Raw genomic sequence first — 25,148 nt, forward strand, 5'->3', positions numbered from 1 at the left:
CTATTTCATTTAATATGTTATTTAATGTATTTCCACCCTGAGGTGATACATATATGTGGAATTGCATTGTGGGTATTATTTTGCTAATTAGCATCCAGATGTGGCCTTGGCTTACGTAAATAGAACTCAGCCTTAATGTAACAGTGTTTTATGGGGCTAAGAAGACAGTTCCAAATCTGTGAAGTGTTAACTGCCGTCACACTAGAGCAGTTGTCTGATTAATTATGATGGTGTAAACTTGGTCATGTTTATGACATGATGTTCCCTCCACAGCAGTTGACTAGATAATTGTCCTCTTGCTGCCATGGGTCCTAAGTAGAACTCAGCAAGTGTGAGACCCAAGCCTGGAGCTGTCTCCACCTGCTGCCACTTACTTAATCAAAGGGAACATGCTTTGTGAAGCTACTCTTCAAGTAATTTGGGCACAAATTCTATCACCTTGAAGAATAAAATTAAGATTTATTTAATACCCAGTAAACTGTTAGTGCAGTTGATCCAGATGATCAGTGGAATGGGTAGAAGGGCAGAAAAACAAAAAGCAGAGATCTAATTTTATTGTCTGTAAAATAGGGACTGGATTTGATGACGCCGAGATCTCTTTAAGCTCTGGTGTTCTTGTGAATAATACCAAAAGACGAATTACGGTGGCTGGGTGGATAGTCGTTATTTTACATTTCTGGGCTGCAGTTTCCTTTATCTGTAAAATTATGTGGCTACTCTGGATATCCCAGTCCCTTTTAAATCTGAAAGTTCACAAAATATTTCATGAAGTTGAAAGTGCCAGGCAAATACAGGTGTGATGTCACTGATACACATGCATGAATATATGTGCATATATACGTACATATGTCCATATATAAGGATATATATGTGCATCCCTCCCAGAGGACATTTGGCAAAGTCTAAACTTTGGTGTCAAACTGGGTGAGGGGAATGCTGCTGTTATATAGTGGGTAGACGCCCAGGATACTGCTAAATATCCTACAATACAGAGAGGACAGTCCCCCCAAACAAAAAATTATCTGACCCAAAAAGTCCCTAGTGCTGAGGTGGAAAAACCCTAGTTTGTATGTTGGTATAGCGACCTGTGTGAGTGTTTGATGTGTTTTGTGTTTCTTTGTTATTTCCGTTTTCATCTTTTTGGTTTTTTCCATTTGTTCCAAGGGCAAAATCAATAGAAATAGGGATCACAAACATTGCTGTGATTGTCTCAGCCTGATCAGTATAACCTGAAAAACAGAAAATATTACACAGTTGCAAAGAAAGTGCTCCTGGAGTCTACTGGCATGCTAGCAAATGGAAATAATAAAAATGCACCAAGTATTAACAATTAGAACAGTACTCGTAACCTGCTCATTTCTAGACAATTCTGGGACCATGTTGCAGGCCCTTCATATATCCCTGCTGATTTCCTTTGACATTGAATAGGATTCTATTTACAAAACTTTTTCTAGACCTTCCTCTTGCTACGCTTCAATGTTTCCTATTCCTTCAGGGCTGCATTATGCTGTGTACACACACACACATACACATGCACACACTGATAAACATACACAAACTGCTCACATACTCCCTCATTATATAGAAGAGTTTTTGTATCTAATTTGTTCCAACCAGATCAACAAGACATTGTTTTCCTAACCATCTGTTGAGACATGGAAATAAGCTTTGCTGTGTGCAGCCCGACAATTTACCCATGTTTGTCTTACTGAGGCTCCAGTCTGGTTTGGTTACACTTCTCTGTGCTCAACAGACTGTATCAAAGTCTGGTTTAGAGACATTAGACCAGCTAGGCTATGGGATTTCTAGTAGAAGTTGGCTGACCCTCTCATAGACTCAAAGAAGGGGAACAGTGAGGATTTTGTATATTCAGAATTTTATCAAAGTGATGGTTCTACTCTGACACAAGTGAAAATATGATGTGCTTCATCTTCTCTTAAGAATTTAAGATTTATGATTATTTATATTTCGATAATTACTGTATCAATTCAAAGAAATCTGAGACTTACAGCTGGAAACGGCTTTGGAGATGGCATCATCCAGTAATATGATGAGGGAACAAAAAATAAAGCCACAAGAGGTTAAGCACCTTGATCAGTGTCACAGTAAGTAAATGGCAGAGCTTGAAACCACGTGTTCCTGACTGTGGTCTCTGCCACATTATGCGGCTGAAAATGGTTTTTGTTTTGTTTTGCTTTTTTAACATCTTTATTGGAGTATAATTGCTTTACAATGCTGCATTAGTTTCTGCTGTATAACAAAGTGGATCAGCTGTCAGTATACATACATCCCCATATCTCCTCCCTCTCGCGTCTCCCTCCCACTCTCCCTATCCCACCCCTCTGGGTGGTCACAGAGCACTGAGCTGATCTCCCTGTGCTATGTGGCTGCTTCCCACTAGCTAGCTATTTTACATTTGGCAGTGTATATATGTCCATGCCACTCTCTCACTTCGTCTCAGCTTACCCTTCCCCTCCCCGTGTCCTCAAGTCCATTCTCTAGTAGATCTGCCTCTTTATTCCCGTCCTGCCCCTAGGTTCTTCAGAACCACTTTTTTTTTTGTTTTTTAGATTCCATATATATGTGTTAGCATACGGTATTTGTTTTTCTCTTTCTGACTTATTTCACTCTGTATGACAGACTCTAGGTCCATCCACCTCACTACAAATAACTCAATTTCGTTTCTTTTTATGGCTGAGTAATATTCCATTGTATATAAGTGCCACATCTTCTTTATCCATTCATCTGTTGATGGACACTTAGGTTGCTTCCATGTCCTGGCTATTGGAAATACAGTGTTGCAAAAAACATTGTGGTACATATATCTTTTTGAATTATGGTTTTCTCAGGGTATATGCCCAGTAGTGGGATTGCTGGGTCCTGTGGTAGTTCTATTTTTAGTTTTTTGTTTGTCTGTTTGTTTGGTTTGGGTTTTTTTGCGGTACGCGAGCCTCTCACTGTTGTGGCCTCTCCCGTTGCAGAGCACAGGCTCCAGACACGCAGGCTCAGCGGCCATGGCTCACGGGCCCAGCCGCTCTGCAGCATGTGGGGTCTTCCCAGACCAGGGCACGAACCCGTGTCCCCTGCATTGGCAGGTGGACTCTCAACCACTGCACCACCAGGGAAGCCCCTATTTTTAGTTTTTTAAGGAACCTCCATACTATTCTCCATAGTGGCTGTATCAATTTACATTCCCACCAACAGTGCAAGAGGGTTCCCTTTTCTCCTCACCCTCTCCAGCACTTATTGTTTGTAGATTTTTTGATGGTGGCCATTCTGACGTCTGTGAGGTGTTATCTCAATGTAGTTTTGATTTGCATTTCTGTAATGATTAGTGATGTTGAGCATCCTTTCATGTGTTTGTTGGCAATCTGTATATCTTCTTTGGAGAAATGTCTATTTAGGTCTTCTGCCCATTTCTGGATTGGGTGGTTTGTTTTTTTGATATTGAGCTGCATGAGCTGCTTGTAAATTTTGGAGATTAAGCCTGTGTCAGTTGCTGCATTTGCAAATATTTTCTCCCATTCTGCGGGCTGTCTTTTCATCTTGTTTATGGTTTCCTTTCCTGTGCAAAAGCTTTTAAGTTGCATTAGTTCCCGTTTGTTTACTTCTGTTTTTATTTGCATTTCTCTAGGAGGTGGGTCAAAAAGGACCTTGCTGTGATTTATGTCATAGAGTGTTCTGCCTATGTTTCCTCTAAGAGTTTTAAAGTGTCTGGCCTTACATTTAGGTCTTTAATCCATTTTGAGTTTATTTTTGTGTATGGTGTTAGGAAGTGTTCTAATTTCATTCTTTTACATGTAGCTGTTCAGTTTTCCCAGCACCACTTATTGAATAGGTTGTCTTTTCTCCACTGTATATTCTTGCCTCCTTTATCAAAGGGAAGGTTACCATATGTGCATGGGTTTACCTCTGGGCTTTCTATCCTGTTCCATTGATCTATCTTTCTGTTTTTGTGCAGTACCATACTGTCTTGATTACTGTAGCTTTGTAGTGTAGTCTGAAGTCAGGGAGTCTGATTCCTCCAGCTCCATTTTTTCCCCTCAAGACTGCTTTGGCTATTTGGGGTCTTTTTTGTCTCCATACAAATTTTAAGATTTTTTGTTCTAGTTCTGTAAAAAATGCCACTGGTTATTTGATAGGGATTGCATTGAATCTGTAGATTGCTTTGGATAGTATAGTCATCTTCACAATATTCTTCCAATCCAAGAACATGGTATATCTCTCCATCTCTGTGTCATCTTTGATTTCTTTTATCAGTGTCTTATAGTTTTCTGAGTATAGGTCTTTTCCCTCCTTAGGTAGGTTTATTCCTAGGTATTTTATTCTTTTTGTTGCAATGCTGAATGTGATTGTTTCCTTAATTTCTCTTTCTGATCTTTCGTTGTTAGTGTATATGAATGCAAGAGATTTCTGTACATTAATTTGTATCCTGCAACTTTACCAAATCCATTGATTAGCTCTAACAGTTTTCTGGTGGCATTTTTTAGGATTCTCTATGTATAGTATCATGTCATCTGCAGACAGTGACAGTTTTACTTCTTTTTTCCAATTAGTATTCCTTTTATTTCTTTTTCTTCTCTGGTTGCCGTAGCTAGGACTTCCAAAACTATGTTGAATAATCGTGGCGATAGTGGACATCCTTGTCTTATTCCTGATCTTACAGGAAATGCTTTCAGTTTTTTGCCATTGAGAATAATGTTTGCTGTGGGATTGTCGTATACAGCCTTTAGTATGTTGAGGTAGGTTCCCTCTATGCCCATTTAGTGGGGAGTTTTTATCATAAATGTGTGTTGAGTTTTGTCAAATGCTTTTTCTACATCTATTGAGATGATCATATGGTTTTTCTTCTTCAATTTGTTAATATGGTGTATCACATTGATTGATTTGCATATATTGAAGAATCCTTGCATCCCTGGGATAAATCCCACTTGATCATGGTGTATGATCCTTTTAATGTGTTGTTGGATTCTGTTTGCTAGTATTTTGTTGAAGATTTTGGCATCTATATTCATCGGTTATATTGGTCTGTAATTTTCTTTTTTTCTAGTATCTTTGGTTTTGGTATCAGGGTGATGGTGGTCTCACAGAATGAATTTAGGAGTGTTCCTTCCTCTGCAATTTTTTGGAAGAGTTTGAGAAGGATGGGTGTTAGCTTTTCTCTAAATGTTTGATAGAATTCACCTGTGAAGCAATCTGGTCCTGGACTTATGTTTGTTGGAAGATTTTTAATCACACTTTCAATTTCATTACTTGTGATTGGTCTTGATTGGTCTGTTCATATTTTCTGTTTCTTACTGTTTCAATCTGGGTAGGTTATACCTTTCTAAGAATTTGTCCATTTCTTCCAGGTTGTCCATTTTATTGGCATAGAGTTGCTTGTAGTAGTCTCTTAGGATGCTTTGTATTTCTGCAGTGTCTGCTGTAACTTCTCCTTTTTCATTTCCAATTTTATTGATTTGAGTCCTCTCCCTCTTTTTCTTGATGAGTCTGGCTAAAGATTTATCAATTTTGTTTATCTTCTCAAAGAACCCGCTTTTACTTTTATTGATCTTTGCTATCATTTCCTTCATTTCTTTTTCATTTATTTCTGATCTGATATTTATGATTTTTTCCTTCTGCTAACTTTGGGGGTTTTTGTTCTTCTTTCTCTATTGCTTTAGGTGTAAGGTTAGGTTCTTTATTTGAAATGTTTCTTGTTTCTTGAGATAGGATTGTATTGCTATAAACTTCCCTCTTAGAACTGCTTTTGCTGCATCCCGTAGGTTTTGGGTCATCATGTTTTCATTGTCATTTGTTTCTAGGTGTGTTTTGATTTCTCCTTTGATTTCTTCAGTGGTCTCTTGGTTATTTAGTAGTGTATTGTTTAGCCTCCATGTGTTTGTATTTTTCACAGTTTTTTCCTGTAATTGCTATCTAGTCTCAGAGCGTTGTGGTCAGAAAAGATACTTGATTTGATTTCAATTTTCTTAAATTTACCAAGGCTTGATTTGTGACCCAGGGTATGATCTATCCTGGAGAATATTCCATGAGCACTTGAGAAAAAAGTGTATTCTGTTGTTTTTGGATGGAATGTCCTTTAAATATCAATTAAGTCCATCTTGTTTAAGGTGTCATTTAAAGCTTGTATGTCCTTATTTATTTTCATTTTGGATGATCTGTCTCTTGGTGAAAGTGCGGTGTTTAAAGTCCCCTACTATTACTGTGTTACTGTTGATTTCCCCTTTTATGGCTGTTATCATTTGCCTTATGTATGGAGGTGTCCTATGTTGGGTGCATAAGTATTTACAATTGTTATATCTTCTTCTTGGATTGATTCCTTGATCATTATTTAGTGTCCTTGTTTGTCTCTTGTAAGTCTTTATTTTACAGTCTATTTTGTCTGATATGAGAATTACTACTTCAGCTTTCTTTTGATTTCCCTTTGCATGGAATATGTTTTTCTATCCCCTCACTTTCAGTCTGTATGTGTCCCTAGGTCTGAAATGGGTCTCTTGTAGACAGCATATGTATGGGTCTTGTTTTTGGATCCATTCAGCCAGTCTGTGTCTTTTGGTTGGAGCATTTAATCCATTTACATTTAAGGGAATTACTGATATGTATGTTCCTGTTACCATTTTCTTAATTGTTTTGTGTTTGTTATTGTAGGTCTTTTCCTTCTCTTATGTTTCCTGCCAAGAGAAGTTCCTTTAGCATTTGTTGTAAAGCTGGTTTGGTGGTGCTGTATTCTCTTAGCTTTTGCTTGTCTGTAAAGGTTTTATTTGTCTGTCAAATCTGAATGAGATCCTTGCTGGGTAGAGTAATCTTCATTGTAGGTTTTTCCCTTTCATCACTTTAAATATGTTCTCTCACTCCCTTCTGGCTTGCAGAGTTTCTGCTGAAAGATCAGCTGTTGACCTTATGGGGATTCCCTTTTATGTTATTTGTTGCTTTTCCCTTGCTGCTCTTAATGTTTTGTCTTTGTATTCAATTTTTGATAGTTTGATGAATATCTGTCTAGGTGTGTTTCTCTTTGGATTTATCCTGTATGGGACTCTCTGCATTTCCTGGACTTGATTAACTGTTTCCTGTCCCATATTAGGGAAGTTTTCAACTATAATCTCTTCAAAAATTTTCTGTCCCTTTCTTTTTCTCTTCTTCTTCTGGGACCCCTATAATTCAAATGTTGGTGTGTTTAATGTTGTCCCAGAGGTCTCTGAGACTGTCCTCAGTTCTTTTCATTCTTTTTTCTTTATTCTGCTCTGCAGTAGTTATTTCCACTGTTTTATCTTCCAGGTCACTTATCCGTTCTTCTGCCTCAGTTATTCTGCTATTTATCCCTTCTAGAGAATTTTTAATTTTATTTATTGTGTTGTTCATCATTGTTTGTTTGCTCTTTAGTTCTTCTAGGTCCTTGTTAAATGTTTCTTGCATTTTCTGTATTCTATTTCCAAGATTTTGGATCATCTTTACTATCATTATTCTGAATTCTTTTTCAGGTAGACTGCCTATTTCCTCTTCATTTGTTAGGTCTGGTGGGTTTTTATCTTGCTCCTTCATCTGCTGTGTGTCTCTCTGTCTTCTCATTTTGCTTATCTTACTGTGTTTGGGGTCTCCTTTTCGCAGGCTGCAGGTTTGTAGTTCTCGTTGTTTTTGTTGTCTGTCTCCCAGTGGCTAAGGTAGTTCAGTGGGTTGTGTAGGCTTCCTTGTGTAGGGGATGCCTGTGTTCTGGTGGATTAGCCTGAACCTTGTCTTTCTTGTGGGCAGAACCGTGTCCAGTGGTGTGTTTTGGGGTGTCTGTGAACTTATTATTCCTTTAGGCAGCGTCTCTGCTAATGGGTGGGGTTGTGTTCCTGTCTTTCTAGTTGTTTGGCATAGAGTGTCCAGCACTGGAACTTGCTGGTCATTGAGTGGAGCTGGGCCTTAGCATTGAGACGGATATCTCGGGGAGAGTTCTCGCCGACTGATACTACGTGGGGCCAGCAGTTCTCTGGTGGTCGAAAGTCCTGAACTCAGCTCTCCCACCTCAGAGGCTCAGGCCTGACACCCGGCCAGAGCACCAAGACCTTGTCAGCCACACGGCAGAGTCAGCTCTGGCGGAGCTCTGCAGTTCCTGAAAATGTTTTTAAAACCACCAAACTATAACTGAAAAGCCAGGTCTCTTGATATCACACTTTGCTTATCCTTAAAATATCTGTCTGAGACGTCATCTAGATATAAAATACCTCCTTAGTAGCATCAACGGATAAGTACATAATGTACACATTGATCCAATATTATCTTTGTAACATGATGTGTAATTCAAACAGAAAAATCTTTTAATAAAATTGGTGGCTGCCAGCTTCCCAACCTACATGTCTGTTATTGCCCCTGAGCTGAGCTGTCAGCTGAGGTGTTTACTCTGTTTTTATCCAGCCCTCAATAAGGAATTACATTTCAGCCGCCTCATCCCTTATCACCACAGGGTGCCAGCTGCTTAAAACTCTTCCAACACCCATCCACTCACCCACAGGAAGCAACTCAGGAAATTTTCAAAGGTAGAATGAGAAGAATCAGGGCTGTGTGTAAACGTGTTAGTTTTCCTCTCTCCCCAAAGTTTTCACAGCAAATCCCACTGCTTGCCAATTCTCTCAAGAGAAGTGGAAGATCACCCACCCCTTTTTAGCCCCTGGACTTGCACATAAAGGATGTCATTTCTAGAAGGGGATTCAGTTTAGCATAATTGCATTAAAGCAAAAGCAAGCGGGCGGGCAGGATGCTAAAAAGTTTACTGTAATGGCTCAGAGTGCTTCTCATTCAGTTAGGTCTGTGTGACCTGAAGAAAACCACTAAATCTCTCTGAGCCTCAGGTTACTCATCTGGAGAATGGACGGAAAAGTCTCTCTGTAGCACTGCTGTAAGAATTCCATGAGATCAAGTTTACTTAGTGCTGAGCGCGGAGCCTGGCACATAGTAACCATCCATACTCGTTAACTCCCATTGTCATCGTCATCATCATTTTCCAGAGCTCCTTTGCTCGTCTCTGACACAGATACGCCAGTGACTCTAGCTCTGGCTTCCATCTCAAATTAAACCCACATTTCCAACACCTGGCTGGGTCTCTTCCAGATGTTACTCTCACACCTCAAATATACAAAACTGAACCGCTTGTTTCTTCAAAGCTGATTATTTTGAGAAGTGCCAGAAATTTGAGGGTAATTCCTCTCTTGTGGCCAGATCTTATTTAGATTTTCTGAACCCCAGTGAGTAAATTTCAGGACACCAAATGATAGAAATGAGTCAGGGGGTGTCACATGTCCTTACAGTTTCAGCTAAAGGGAATAGCCAAACTAAATTATCCTTAGCCACTGGATTCCTCCATCACACTCCATCCTCAGAAGGCAGAAGGCTCCAAGTGTTGGAGCAGCTACTGCCCACTCATGTAGGGGACAGATGGGCGTGCAGAGCAGGGCTGAGGCAGCCTTCCACTGACTCTCGACCATCCATCCACTCACCAATTGGAAGGGCAGTTGTCCTGAGTGGAAAGGCCAGGGATTATGCTTGCTAATTAATATTAACTGTAATCTTCCTAAAGCTTAATACCATTTTCCTTGTGAATTCTTTTTCTGTTTCTTTTTGGGGTTTTTTTGTTTTTTCGTTTGATGTATAACTTTATTCCACGTTATTGCTATTGATAGCATTATCAAATGTTTCCCCATTACTTAACATGTTTTACCATCTTTCTGGCTTCCGAAACTATTCCACTGGTATATTTTATATATTTTTAAATTTTTACAGGTTATGCTGTGGTAAAACAAGAACAAAACAAACCCAGTTGTTTCCAAGATTAAAGTTTTATTTCTTGCTTTTGTTACATGTTGGCAAGAGTCAGCTGTGGCTCTTCTTTGTGTGTCTTCCTGAGGAAAGATCAGCCTCTATCTTTTTTTTTTTAATTTTGAATTTAATTTTATTTTTTTTACACAGCAGTTTCTTATTAGTTATCTATTTTATACGTATTAGTGTATACATGTCAATCCCAATCTCCCAATTCATCCCACCACCCCCCGCCACCTCCACTTTCCCGCCTTGGTGTCCATACATTTGTTCTCTACATCTGTGTCTCTATTTCTGCTTTGCAAACTGGTTCATCTGTACCGTTTTTCTAGGTTCCACATATATGTGTTAATATACGATATTTGTTTTTCTCTTTCTGACTTACTTCACTCTGTATGACAGATTCTAGGTCCATCCACGTCTCTACCAGTGATGCAGTTTAGTTCCTTTTTATGGCTGAGTGTTATTCCATTGTATATATGTACCACATCTTCTTTATCCATTCGTCTGTCGATGGGCATTTAGGTTGCTTTCATGTCCTGGCTATTGCAAATAGTGCTGCAATGAACACTGGGGTGCATGTGTCTTTTTGCATTATGGTTTTCTCTGGGCATATGCCCAGTAGTGGGATTGCTGTGTCATTCCTTGTGAATTCTTAAGCAAAGGGCCATTATTCTTCCCTAAAGAGAAAGGGAGCATCAGAACGAGCCATCAGCATCACTGAAAAGGATGTCCTGGAAACATGCAAACAATGCAAAGAAAGGGGAGAGGGGTCAGTGTAGACTGCTGGCATACGTTGCCTAAGAGCAAGAGTTATACACCTGTTATCATTTTGTCTTCTCTGTAGGAAGGGGAAAGAAATTGTTCCATGGCAGAGCAATAGATATTTTTCTGAAAATCTCATGTAACACTGTTTATCTCACTTTGCTCTGCTTTTCCGTCAAAGACCTTACCACTGTCTCGGAGACCTAGAATATCAACCTTTGTTTTGTCTTTGGTTCTCAGCTGTCCATCTCACCCAGGTGCTAGTGAGGAGCTGAAGAATCTGTTCTGAATTCTTTCTCCAGCGTGCGTCTTCCCCCTCCTCCCCGATGCCGCCGTTGTATCTCAGGGGCAGCTGGTCCTTGACAGGATGCTGTAGTCACATGTTTTCTGATCTCCCCAGCTGCCACTGTAGTCCCTCTTCGTCGCTGGTGCCGGGGGTTAGTTACTCAAAATACACATTTGGTCGTGTCCCTTCACCACAGCGTCTGGCTCCTTCCACCTCTTTGTCCTTTTCCCTGCCCTGTGTCCCCACTCTGCACCCTCTGACCCTGTAAGAGCAGAACTGGCTGCCCGAGTACACCTAGACCCTTCCAGAACTCCCTTGCCCTCAAGCCTCGCCTTGTGCTCTATTACTTATTTGCGTGTGTGTTTGTGTGTGTGGGTGAAATGTGTTTACAGACAAGTGCATAAAATGTATATTTACAGTGAAAAATTATAATGCAAACAATGGAAGAACTGCTACTAGGTCAGCCAATGAAATACCGCCAGGAGCCCGGAGGGCCCCCCCCCCCACAGGTTCCTCTCTCATCACAGGTTCCTTTCTCCCCACTGGAGGCAATTTATTCGTCTCACTTCCGGAATAATCCTTTTCTTGCTTTCTGAAAAAAATAGTTTTACTTCCTATTTTTGTATTCCCAAACAATGTAATTTTTCCAGTTTTAACATTTGTACTTGGAATCATTTGGGGAGCTAATGTGTATGTATGTGTATGCCCATGTACGTGTATTTGTGTACATATGTTTGAATGTACATCCTGCTTCTTTCGCTCAGTGCTGTCGTTGCAAGATTCACATGTGGTATCCATTTTTCGTGCTCTCTTCCGCTGTCTTCCATTTCTGTACGTTATTTCATTATATACATTTACCACAAGTTGCCAGTTGTGCTGTTAGTGTTCATTTGGATTATTTCCGTCTGGGAGCCCGTGAGAGCAAAGATGCTGTGAACACATGTGTGTGGCCATCCTGTTACAGTTGTTCACAGACATCTGTAGCGGATGTACCTAGAGACGGCTTTGCTGGGCTGCGAGGTATAAGCATCTTTTCCTTCGGTAGGTTAAGCCGAAGTGTTCTACGTGAATACATTTATTTATACCTCCTCCCGGTGTGATATGAGAGTTCCTATTTCTCCACGTATTCTCCAGCACTTGCCTTTTACCTTTTCTCTGTTCGTGCCAATTTGGTGCATGTGTAACGGTATATCTTTGTACTTTTAACTTACTTTTTTTTTTTTGCGATGCGCGGGCCTTTCACCGCTGCGGCCTCTCCCGCCGCGGAGCACAGGCTCCGGACGCGCAGGCCCAGCGGCCATGGCTCACGGGCCCAGCCGCTCCACAGCACGCGGGATCCTCCCGGACCGGGGCACGAACCCGCATCCCCTGCCTCGGCAGGCGGACTCTCAACCACTGCGCCACCAGGGAAGCCCTTAACTTACATTTTTAAGTAACTTCGTTTTGGGGGTAAAACGATTCCTGGAGTGCAAATGTCTGTGCTTGTTTACTTCCCCTGTTTTGTCTTCCAGTTCCTGTATAGTTCAGAGGTCAAAGATTCCTATTCCTGAAGGAATTCCCAGTCAGTTAAACAACCCAGATTGCTTGTTTTTCGGCCGAGTGGGGCAAACACTCACACTATATTTCTTGGGCTTTCTTTGTTTATATGCTCTCTTCCAAAATACTTAAGGAATAAGGACTGTGTATATAACGATATTATCCCTGTAGCATAAAGGATGTATATGGACAATTTCTTTAAGTTTATTTTTCAGTCTGTGAAATGGAGCTAACACTATCTACCCCATACAGTCTAGGGGTCTTCAATTAAATGAGGTGATAAGGTCAATATCTTAATTGATATTATGTTATGCAAATCAATCGAGGTTTGAATAATTCAACTTCTAAAATGACTGATGGTTAATGTCACAAATATCCTCTGTGCAACAAAGTGATCAGATCTGTTCACATTTCCCAGTTCTGTGAAATTTCTCTGTGATGCTTATAAAACCACAGAATTCACTCTAGTCCCCTGTTGCTTGAAAGTCAAAGAGATTTGGTATTTCTGAACACACATCTGGGGAGCAAAATATGTTCAAAGGTTGTTTTTGCTAAGACCTTTAGGGTACCTGCATTTTAGGCTCTGTCATGATTAGAAATTACTTGTTGCATCTTGAGTGCAAATGTGTAATTTTTGAAATTGCTGAGTTTTTCAATTTTAGTAGGAATAATTTGGAATAATTTGACAATATTATTAAATGCTTGAAATAATAATATATTTGTACCAGTCTTTAAAAACACACACTTGTCAGACATAACAAAGCGTCACTTCCCTGAATCAACACAAGTCTGAGTCCCAAGTACAATCGGTTCCAGGCTGAAAAGATCAATTTTCTAGCTAGTGGAAAGGAGCGATAGAGTTTCAGGGGAGGGGAGGTCAAGTTAATCCTGCTTATTAGCAAGTTCAGAGACAAAGGAAGTAACCTCATTAATGGGGGAGGAGGTACAGGTACTAACGGCTTTATGATGCTTTGATATTGGGTTTCTAAAATCAAATTGTCAAAACAAACCTTAGACAGAAAGACCTAAATAGACAGTTCTCCAAAGAAGACATACAGATGGCCAATAGTCACACGAAAAGATGCTCAACATCACTAATTATTAGAGAAATGCAAATCAAAATTACAATGAAGTATCACGTCACACCGGTCAGAATGGCCATCATCAAAACATCTACAAGTAACAATTGCTGGAGAGGGTGTGAAGAGAAGGGAACCCTCCTACACTGTTGGTGGGAATGTAAATTGATACAGCCACTATGGAGAACAGTATGGAGGTTCCTTAAAAAACTAAAAATAGAACTACTATATGACCCAGCAATCCCACTACTGGGCATATACCCTGAGAAAACCATAATTCAAAAAGAGTCATGTACCACAATGTTCATGGCAGCTCTATTTACAATAGCCAGGACATGGAAGCAACCTAAGTGTCCATCGACAGATGAATGGATAAAGAGGATGTGGTACATATATACAATGGAATATTACTCAGCCATAAAAAGAAACAAAATTGAGTTATTTGTAGTGAGGTGGATGGACCTAGAGTGAAGTAAGTCAGAAAAAGAAAAACAAATACCGTGTGCTAACACATATGTATGGAATTAAACAACAACAACAGAAAAAAGTGGTTCTGAAGAGCCTAGGGGCACGACAGCAATAAAGACGCAGATGTAGAGAATGGACTTGACACGGGAAGGGGGAAGGGTAAGCTGGGATGAAGTGAGAGAGTGGCATGGACATATATATATACACTACCAAATGTAAAATAGATAGCTAGTGGGAAGCAGCCGCATAGCACAGGGAGATCAGCTCGGTGCTTTGTGACCACTATAGGGGTGGGATAGGGAGGGTGGGAGGGAGACACAAGAGGGAGGAGATATGGGGATGTATGTATATGTATAGCTGATTTGTTATACAGCAGAAACTAACACACCATTGTTAAGCAATTATACTCCAATAAAGATGTTAAAAAATAAATAATTAAAAATCAAAAAAAAAAAAGAAAATGAACCTACAGACAGGTCCTGCATAACCTGTTCTCCTTGCTTGGGATCCTGAACTCCTTGAGACATGAATGCTGTTTTATTTGAATTTAGCTCCCCAGTGCCTTGTGCTTGGCCCGGACTTACTGGGCATCCGCAGGTTACTTTAGTGCAAGAGTAATGACATTTTGGCAGTGTGCCTGTGCATGTATGGGCACAGAGATTCCTTCTAAGCCTTCCATGAATGCATTCCAGAATGCATGTCCTATGCCTGTGGTGGATGGTCAGAGCTTATAAGTATTTCCAGAAATTTTCTAGAATGACAAAATTTGTCTCCAAGTGCACAGCAGCCCTACATGGTGCCCAGGTGTGGAGATGTAGCTCTTAAATACAGTCAGTGGGAAAAACCCTTTTGCCAGCTACGCCTCCAACCTGGCCACCACAGTGACCAGACATGATGAGATGAGTGATCCAGAAACACCATAAGTTTTAATGGATGAAGATACAGGGAAGGAGATTCAATGTCCAGGTCCAGTTCTTGGTGAATTCAGGCTTTGTATCACTTTACGGGATGAAAATGTGCACACTTGGATGGCATGCTTTATGGCATGCCCAGCCACTCCCATGATGCTTTCTCCTTAGATGGCTTTCAAAATAGAACAGACTACTGTGTAATTAAGGCTATTTGGGGCATCTCTGTTTTTCTTCGAAGGCCGAGTCTGAAGTTTTTGGTGCACAGAGTGAAGTTGTTAGGATGGTACTGTAATGGGCAACTCAGGTATAAATACGCAGGTATTTAACTGGAGTGTCACAGCACTCTGATTCAGAGGGGCGATCGTAAAAAGGTGTGCTTTCCTGCCTTTGGGACCCAACCATGATTTTTGAGAAATACCTTTTTACTGACTTTATTCTGACCTGTTTGCCTTTGCTGAGTTGAGGGTTTTCAGCAAGCTGGGAAGATGTAATTCCGAAAAAGACCAGCTGTTACAGAAGGGAAACCACAGGGATGCAGCCCTTTTAACTATTGTGAATTGGAGTTTTTCTTCTCTTTCTTCCCTTCAGAAGACATCCTTCTCTTTCCACCTTCTTCTTTCTTCCATAAAACAAATGATAAAGCAAGCGTGGTAAAAGCTAACCTTTGGGGAATCTGAATGAAAGTTATAGAAGAACTCTTTGTAATGTTTTTGAAACTTTTTTGTCCATCTGAAATTACTTTTTTAATTTAAATATATGCCCCCATATAAGTTTTTAGGTTCACATCTTCACCAGACCACAACAAATAAGTAGAATTTAGAAAAGCCAATGGGAAAGTGAAGCATATTCCGTCTGAAACAGCGGAAGCAAAGGCGTAGCCTGGGGAATGAGACCTTGAACTTCTTGAGATGAACAGGGGCTAGACCTGACCTGAGAGATGGCATATGCTATGTAGCAGCAAATATATGTTTGCGTAGATGAGTGGGGACAGAATATAACAGGTGAAAATCCTACAGTGGAGTTGTGATTTTATGTAGAGGAAAGTTTTTTGTGTAGAACTGTTGTACCTTTGGTCTGTGGAAAAGGATACTGTCTTAGTCTGTTCAGGCTGCTATAACAAAATACCAAAGACCGAGTAGTTTATAAATAACAGAAATCTATTTCTCTCAGTTCTGGAAGCTGGGAAGTCCAAGATCAAGGCCCCAGCATGGTCACGTTCTGGTCAGGGTCCTCTTCTTGGTTCATAGCCATAGCCGGTGCCTTCTTGATGTGTCCTCCCTGAAGGAAGGGGGGCTGGCAACCTTCAGAGCCTCCTTTATGAGGACTCTAATCCCGCTCATGAGGGCTCTACCCTCATGACCTGCTCACCTTCAAAAGGCCCCACCCTTTAATACCATCACATTGGGCATTAGGATTTCAACATATGAATTTGGGGAGGACACAATCATTCAACTGTAGCAGATGTATTAAACACATTTATAGTATAGAAAGATTTATACCTAATGAGCACTTAGAGGATTAATGTAGAGCAGCACTTTAGAAGCATTGGTCCCTTTAATCATTTGTAAGTTCCGGCCAGCATGTCTATTCACAAAGCAGACCCCCTAAGGAACGTAGTTTCTTTAAAACATGTATTAATATTAAACATACATTAATTCAACAACATTGTAAATCAACTATACTTCGATTTAAAAAAAATTTACATATATTAATTCAGACCCATTTTCCACAGTAAACCAAAACAATACAGATGTACTCTATGAAGCTCTTCAATTTTATAAAGATATTTAAGGACTTTAGGGATGAAATCAGAAACGTATTTAGATCCCTGCAATTTGGAGCCCTAAGGAAACCACACAGAGCAGGAAATCCTCTAAATCAGAGACTAAGTCTGGCACAAGCTTTTGATTGTTGTGCGAGACCAAGCTGAGCCCTAAGACCCGCTGTTATATTTAATTGAACACTCTAATGACATCCTCTGAGTACACTGCTTTAATAACACACTTATTTAAAGTGACACAACCCATGTTTTCATTCTGTAAGTCTCAGTAGTGACACTGACATTTTCTCTTTCCCTCTCTGCCTCATCCTCTCCCATCCCTGCCATGCAAATAGTCACTGTCTCTTTAAATCACATTTAATAAAGTTTCCTTTTTTCTTTTCCTGTTTTCTTCCCCTGTTGTCTCATGTTGGTAGCAGGTTAATCCTGAATTTATAATAAATGCAAATGGATTAAAGAAAATCATGGGTTCAAGATTATTTTAACTTCACCAGCATAATTGTTAATATCTCCGTCGTCCCCTGGGCTATGTAGGATTACATCAATTAGATTGGTCTCTGTAACTGAACGCATTAACCGTAAATGTGACTGCCATGTCTTTCCCAGCACCCTTAAAGTATTTAATTTGCTTGCCTGTAATAGATTGTCAGGGCAGTAAACGTAAGGCAAGTAATGTAAATGGTGTAATGATGATAATTATCTGAATGGATCGATTGGAGTGTTATTGCAACATGATACTGTGGGTAGAAGCGAGATACAGACATCCCATATACATTCCCATTTTCAACTTTATTTCCTTACGTATTATTTCCCAAGATTTTTCAAGTGAAAGCAATGTAAGCTGGCATTGCTGTTCTCTCCTTTATCTCTCCCCATCATCCTCTGTGCTGTTGCCTTATTAAAACCAGCAGACCCCAGGGAAGCTAAATTTCTCCAAAGAAAGCAGTGACTTTATAAAACTGAAATTCTAGCAGTCTCTCCATTATTCATGGTATCCAGATATTTGAACCGGAAGTCGCTTTGTAGATTGGCTTCTATGTTCCCTTCACTTATTAACTACTAAAGAACTGTAATCCCAGAAAGGTTCCATGACTTGTTGAAGGTTACACAGACTGCTATTGCCAGGTAAACTGCCGGGGGTAGAACCGGCCCTCCCACCTGGGCTGGGCGGGGAGCTGAGGGGTTACACCGGCTGCAGGTCTGAAGGGGGTTCAGTGTGACAGGCCGGAACAAGCCCTGGAGGAACCAATAGCAAGTCAGGAAAAGCTTTCCGTTTAGTTTGGGTGGGGAATGAAATGATGGAACTGTCTGAGGATAACCAATACTTACAAATCTGAACAGATGATCAGCATGACGGTGGAAGGATTGGGCTCTGTGGCAGATGTCTGTCCATGATGAAAATGGAAAGAATAGTGTAGGATCCCACCTGAGGGACAGGAGTGTTGGGACAGGGTGGCTAAAACAGGGATTCGAGCCCAGAGGAAAAATGTCGAAGCCAAGTATTAGAATGGAAAGTTGAAGAAGAAACAGGGATTTAAATCCTTGGATTTGAAAGATGACCGGGTCGGGATGATCTGACAGTGGCGTCCAAACAGACTGTTTACTTCAGCTTTTGTTCCCCATCCTGGTTCAGTGACGCCACATCAGTTTCACTGGTAAGTAACAAACGGGCCTAAATCTGAAACTTTTCATACATCTGCCAAAAAAAACAAAAAAAAAATTCAAATCATCAAAGCACAAATAAAACCACACGGAACCCACACCTTCTGTGTTACCAGAAAACAGAACACTAGAACTTCAGTTGCTGTCCGCAGAAGAATAAACTCCAAATCCTGTACCCACAGCACTATCCACAGCGAGGCTGTGTGTGCCAGGGCAGGGTGGTAGCAGAGGGTACAAGGAAAGCACTCCCAGGATGAGAAGGTCTGACACCACGAGCTCAAATCTCAGGACTGGCTGTAGGGCAGGGCTTGAAAGTGTACGGGACCTAAGGTGACCATCTCAGCGAGGCCATGATTCTGGGGAAAACGAGGCTGAGAGGAAAGGTACCGTCTGAAGATGTGACTGTGAAGGGAAAAAGAAGAGGGAAAATTTCAAGATGCTGTGGAAATAAAAGAGAAGTATAAGACCAGCCTCCCCAGTCATCATCCAGCAAAGAGGCTAAAACAGGGGTGTATAGGGCAAGGGTGGAAGAATAGTACGTGAAAGTGATAAACTGATAAAGCAGAAAGAATGCAAGTAGAGAACTGGTAGGAAAGAAGGCGGGGGAACAGTTGATTTTTGCATATATAGCAGGAGGGGGGCAGGGCACAGGATTGTAATGATGGTAAGAACAAAGGGAGTGATGGGCCCTAGGAGAGAATCTGTGAGAGGTGGAAGGGGTGATGTTGGAGGGTTAGGAGAGGAAGTGACACCTCGCTCCTTTTAGTATAGTTTTGACTTTTGGAGTCATGTTCATGTTTTCCATATTCAAAATATAAAATGAAACCAATGAGAAGAGGAGAAACTAAATTTGAATACTATCAGAAACAAATGACCTGAACTGAAACAGTTTAAACATTTTTTTGAAACAGTTTAAACATTTTTTTGAAACAGTTTAAACATTTTTAATTGAAGTATAGTTAATGTACAGCCTTATATGTTACAGGTATACAATATAGTGATTCATAGTTTTTAAAGGTTATACTCCATGTGTAGTTACTATAAAATGTTGGCTGTATTCCCTGTGTGGTACAGTGTGTCCTTGTAGCTTATTTTATACGTAGTAATTTGTACCTCTTACTCCCCTTCCCCTATATTGTCCCTCCCCCTTCCCTCTCCCCAGTGGTAACCACTAGAGTTCTCTGTATCTGTGAATCTGCTTCTTAAAACATATTTAAATCTAAATAAAATTAAATTGAGAAAGAAGCAGATATTAACTTCCTCAAAATTTCTCTGAATCTCATAAAGAATATTCATAAATGCAACCCTTCCAGCTTCAGCTTCAAATAAATAGTGTAGCCACACTGAGGTGTGAGGGGTGAGAAAGAGCCAGTCTGGTATCTTTTGAACAGAGTATTTTTACTATATACCTGCATTCTAAAGAAAAAGCAAATGTGAATTCTTCTTAGTACTATTTTTTTGTGGTGTGACCATTTCGTACGCACTTTAGGATTGAAGAAATGAGAAAATATAATGATGTCAGCAGCCCATGCTCTCACTCTAGAAGAAGGAAGATACAAATATGAAAAGGGAGGGCAAGGAGGAAGTCTGTGGGGGGTTGTGTGTGTGTGTCCACACGTGCGCACGCATGTGCAAGGACAGAGGGAGGGGAAGAGAGGAAGAGAAGGGAGAAACGCTTCCTTCCACTGAAAGAGACTAGGAGCGGTGATCCCTCAGTAGTAATTTGCACACATTAGTATCCAGGTCTTAGTTTCCAAATATCATTGCCCAACTAAAAAGAAGCAGGATTCCTTGGAGAAATGGCTGCTTTCAGGGATGGGGCACCAGACAAGCAAAATGGGCATGGAACATTTCCCTGGGCCAAAAAAGAAAGAACATGTTTTAAAAATGAAGGAAATATGTCAAAGGGCACAGCTTAGAGATTCACCTTCCCAAAGCTGAGAAAACTGAGCATCAGAATAAATACTGAGAGTGCAGACATGGTCCTATGAATAATAAAAGAATCCATGTATTCATACTGATAAATAAATAGGAGAAACACTTCCTTATGACATCATGCAAACTCGTAAATGTAGGCAGAAGAATGGTAGAGATCATCATTTTCAGCCGAAGTCATTGTTGATCCAGGCAAGATTCATGGATGGCTGCTAAAATAAGTAGATAAAAGTTTGATGCAGAATAGGAGATTTTCATAGTCTCAAAGTATGTGCCCCCAATTTACTTATTAATTCTGAAAGGAAAGATAGTAAATTTACAGTGGAGAGATTTGGAAGACTCCACCTTAACCAAGTGATCAAAGTTAACATGTCCAATTATGGGACAAATGGACATGACACGATTCTGATATGATGCACTGAGAAGGACCCAGTATCATTTCTGTGCTATTACTGCCAGGCGTGCAGGTGGAAACTTGAAGGAAACCCAAATTAAGGGACATTCCGCAAAATAATTGCCCTCTACTCTTCCAAAAAAAAAAAAAAAAGGGAGGGAGGGAGGGACAAACAGCATAGACGACAAGTCTTCCAGATTACACGATCTTGGATGAAGGACAATAGATGATTTGTCCTTCTTCCAAGATCAGGTCCCAATCCTGGAGAGCATTCTAGGTTGGAAAAAACTTTTGCCATAACGACATTATTGGGACAATGGATGAATTTGGAATAAGGACTATAGGTCAGATTGTGGTGCTGTATTAATAAACACTGTATTTCCTGACTTTGAAAACTATACTATGGTTGTCTTCGTTATTGGGAAATACACACAGAAGTAGTTAGGGATAAAGAACTCACTCTCAAGTTGCAGGAAAAAAATTGAAAGAGAAAGAAAGTGATACAGGAAATGTGGCAGAATGTTAACAGTTGGTGAATCTAAGGAAAGAGTACGCGGCAGTTCATTGTACCATTTTTGCAAATCGTCTGTAAGTTTGAAATTATTTCCAAAAAAAAAGTTGAAATAAACTATAACGGGAAAATGTGAATCTGTGTACCTCCTAAAAATCGTACCATAGTTTTGAAAAAAAAATGATCTAAAGGTCTGTATGCCCACTTCTAAATGTCAAGGAGGGCTGTCATGAGGGGTGGGTAGAGCCAGGTTTCCTTGGGAGATTGGGATGGTGATCACTGTGGCAGCCATGGGATGGGTTAACTTATACAGTCCAGGATTCAGGTTGGGGCCAGCAGTGGCCAAAGTGAACCCAGGTCACCAGACACAGAGGGCAGTTTTCATGCCAGCATTCCATGCTTCTTCTAAAACCTAATGTGCTTATACTGTATACTTTTGTTCCCTTATTATTCTGCTGGTAACCTAGTAACCATATTCAACCTAGGATCCTACGGTAACTTATTTAACATTAAGGTACCTACAAGGCTCCTAGGAGCAGGAAAGCAGTACTTTTAAAAAGGCAGGGGGAGGGGCGAGGGACTCTTACGTATGTTCAATTCTTAAATTTCTCATTATACTCTCATGTTCAAAAGTCACTGATTAACCAAGAACACAACATGTTTAGTTTGCTTTTGGAATTACGCTTTCACGAATTTACCTGAGGTTCTCTTCTGTGACCTAAACAAATACCAGGTTGTGAAACTGTGACAGGTCTTAATGAAGTGGATTAAGGCATTTCTTCCATTTACATTTTCATAGAATGAAGTAAACTTTATAATCTTTTTTACAGAACACTCTCGCATCAGGCCATGATTTGATTTTCTTCCTGTTCAAAATATCAAGTTTTGCATTTCTTTAAATGCAAATGCCTTTTTGTGAACAATAAGACAGGAGTCATCCCTGAGAGATTTATAATAGTACTTAGAGCAAACTCGTCAAAGATTCTTCTACAAGAGTGTTTCGGATCCTGAGGAGATATATTTAGTAACTGTATTGAAGATGTTGTCACGTAACACAGCATTTCATTGATTTATCTGTATAATTTTTGTATCTCTACTGCAGGCAGAGAATTCAGCGTTGGCTTTGGAAAATGAAAATCAAAGGGAACAGTATGAGAGGTGTCTTGATGAGGTAAGGGGAGCGGGGTGCTTCTGGACAAGAGGCTGGACTGTTTAGGATTCCCTATGTCAGATCTTAATATGTGTCTGTTACCGGTCTCCAGAGAACATTAGCATTTTCGCCTTCAAAGGAAGGCTGTAAACATGGTGAATGTGGAGAAGGAAGGTCAGTCAGTCCCCTCCCCCTCCCTCCCTATATCCTCATATGGGCATCTGCAAATTCCTCTTGGTTATTGTTTAATATGCTTGGGGCATAGGTTGGGAGATGCTTCGCTGTATGATAAATTCGTCCTGTCCAGTAAGTGTGATCCCAGCCCGTGAATGAGAAAAGCCACCTCAGGGCTCGCTGCCTCGCCTCCAATTGGATGCCATTTCTGAAAAAGCAAATCCTTGATAGAGTGGGTGGGGATGATGTTCGCAGTTGGCAGCCAGAGGGGAAAAGTCAGTGGATTGATAACAAGGCAAGAAGAGAAAGGGAAGTAAGGAGGAAAATTCGAGCAGAATGGAAGGAGACAGGGCCACATGCCTGAGTAAACTGGAGAAATGTGATTCGACGACGATGAAGAGATGACAGCAGAGATGGTGGGTGGCTCGGAGTTCCTGAGAGGGGAGGGAAGACTGAAGTGTATGCAGGGCCCTTGTTTTCCCCTCAGCCATCCCCTCACACGGCGCCAGGGATCGTACCACCCATCATTCCTATGTCATCCAGCCCGGACTGGCTGTTGGCCTCCCTGACAAGCTCTTATCTGGGACTTGGTTGGTGATTGGAGTTACTCATTTGATGGGATGACTTCTCTAGTCATCTGCCTGATACCCTAAGACTTGCACATATTCTTCTAAGAGATTCTGTTTAAGAGCTGTTATGATATAGCTGACGGAGATTTTAAGAAAATAAGAAAAATTACATTCAGTCGAGTTCTACTACCTTACCAGCGGAAACTAGCAATGTATCTTTAGTCTTTGCCTCTTCACTACAATTGGGAAAACCTTTTCCGACAAATGCTCTTGAACTTCCTTCCCCCTTCCCTCCCCCAATCCCCCCATTGATTGTCCCAGAAGGTGATGGGTTGAATGACAAAGAACACAGGTTCAAATCCCAGTTATGGCATCATCACCTCCGCCATGTACTCCTCTTCTCCCTTGAAACTAGAAATGGTGTTTCCTTCAGAGTTCCACCTGTGCTGGATATTTTCCTACACCAGTGCTTCTTGAAATGGGATCCCTGGGCTGGCAGCATCAGCCTCATCTGGGAACTTGTTAGAAATGCAATTTCTTAAGCCCCGTTCCCAGCTGTAGAGAATCAGAGACTCTGGGAGTGGAGGTGGGCCTGGCTATGATCGATCTGTGTATCAGCAGTCTCTCCGGGTGATGCTGTTGAGCCCTACAAACTAAGAGCCATTATCCTCGTAACACGGACCACTTTGCTTCACAGTTACTTGTCGAAGAACCCTCAAAATGTCCCCAGAAAACTGTTTAGCTCTTTAAGATTTTAATTGTTTCGTATCTCCAGCCATATATATTAGTTACTCAAGCAAAATGGTGTTTGCACTCCTCTGCCCTGTCAAGCCTTAAAAGGACTCTGAATAATCTTTACACCGTCCAGAGTTAAAAGAATCACTCAAGTACGTTGACATAAAGGGAGGAGTGGCGACTCAGTGTCTAGTGAGGCCAGTTCAGCCCCCTCCCCCCTGTTCCCCAGGTACTTGGTCCAATCAAAGTTTAGGGCAAGAAAGACCAAACAGATCCAAGGATATTTAAAGGAACAAATATTGCCCTTGGGTCATACGTATTGATCAGCAAAGTTCCACTTTAACCTCCTGCACAGAAATTTCCAATGAGACTTAATCTGCGTTAGAAGTCAAATTTGCGTGAATCACACCACAGAAACTTCTTAGTTGTCACAATTTTCGCACAAGTCATCCCCCCCATCACTCAAAAAGCTCCCAGCATTCCTTTCTGGAAATTCACAGCCTGCCTTCTGTACGTTCTCTATGCCTGCATTCCGAAGGTGTCATTAGCATGTGTCTGGTGAAACCGAAGTTTTCACCCACAAAATCATTGAGTATAAAGTTTCCACTGAAGACAGAATTTTCAGAGGGGGAATCCCACTGTACTTTTTTGGTGGTGTTCTTTTATTTGACATGAGAACGGTTTTATTTAAATCATTGATCACTGGTGCAGTACTCAATATTAGGACTTTGAAACGATTTAGACAAAGTCTGTTTCCTTTTAACAGATTAAAAAACCGAACCCTAGTTGGCAGAAGCTAATGCTTGCGTCACACAGCTAATGGGAGGTAGAATCCTAAACTCTGCTTCCAACTGCCACCTGTACCTGACAACGCCAGGCAAGGTGTTTATTTTTGTGTCACACAAGTGTAAGGACCATATAATCTGGATTAACTTTATAACAATAATTTAAAAGGTAGAAAAGCGTCCCATATTACAGAAGTTTTTAAATTGACTATTTTACCATTTATATTAATACAATAAATGAAGAAAACTGACAGCAGAACAGGCCAGTGGTCAGCCAACACACAACACAACGTGTTAACAAACATGGCCAAAGGATCAGTGTGTGTCATGCATTACCTTCCGTGTAACATCTTTTTTGGAGGGGGGGAGGGAACATAAAGGTGGATTGATTCAAACTAGCCCTATTAAATACATCTATTAAGTTTATACTTTCTTCTGAAATTAATATTTGAGTGGAACATGTATGAATTATTCACGTAACACCAGCTTTCTACTGAAGTTTAAGAATCCAGCAGATGATGTTCACATTTAGGCAAATCCTAGGAGCAGTTGCACTGAACAATATTCACTCAATCGTTATGAACTGCAAAATAATACTGGGTAAGTATTTCAAAGT

General features: G+C 40.6%; 1 protein-coding gene across 8 annotated transcripts in view; it reads left to right on the forward strand.

The window, feature by feature from the left end:
* NCKAP5 (NCK associated protein 5) overlaps positions 1 to 25,148 on the forward strand; it is a 1,056,997-nt gene that overhangs the window by 841,187 nt on the left and 190,662 nt on the right. For all 8 annotated transcript variants that reach the window (XM_070046011.1, XM_070046012.1, XM_070046013.1 and 5 more), the window contains one exon: positions 22,222 to 22,290. In XM_070046011.1, the coding sequence (XP_069902112.1) occupies positions 22,222 to 22,290 (69 nt within the window). The remainder of the gene's footprint in view (positions 1 to 22,221; positions 22,291 to 25,148) is intronic.

Source organism: Globicephala melas, chromosome 7 (assembly GCF_963455315.2).
Source record: "Globicephala melas chromosome 7, mGloMel1.2, whole genome shotgun sequence".
Classification (NCBI taxonomy): domain Eukaryota; kingdom Metazoa; phylum Chordata; class Mammalia; order Artiodactyla; family Delphinidae; genus Globicephala; species Globicephala melas.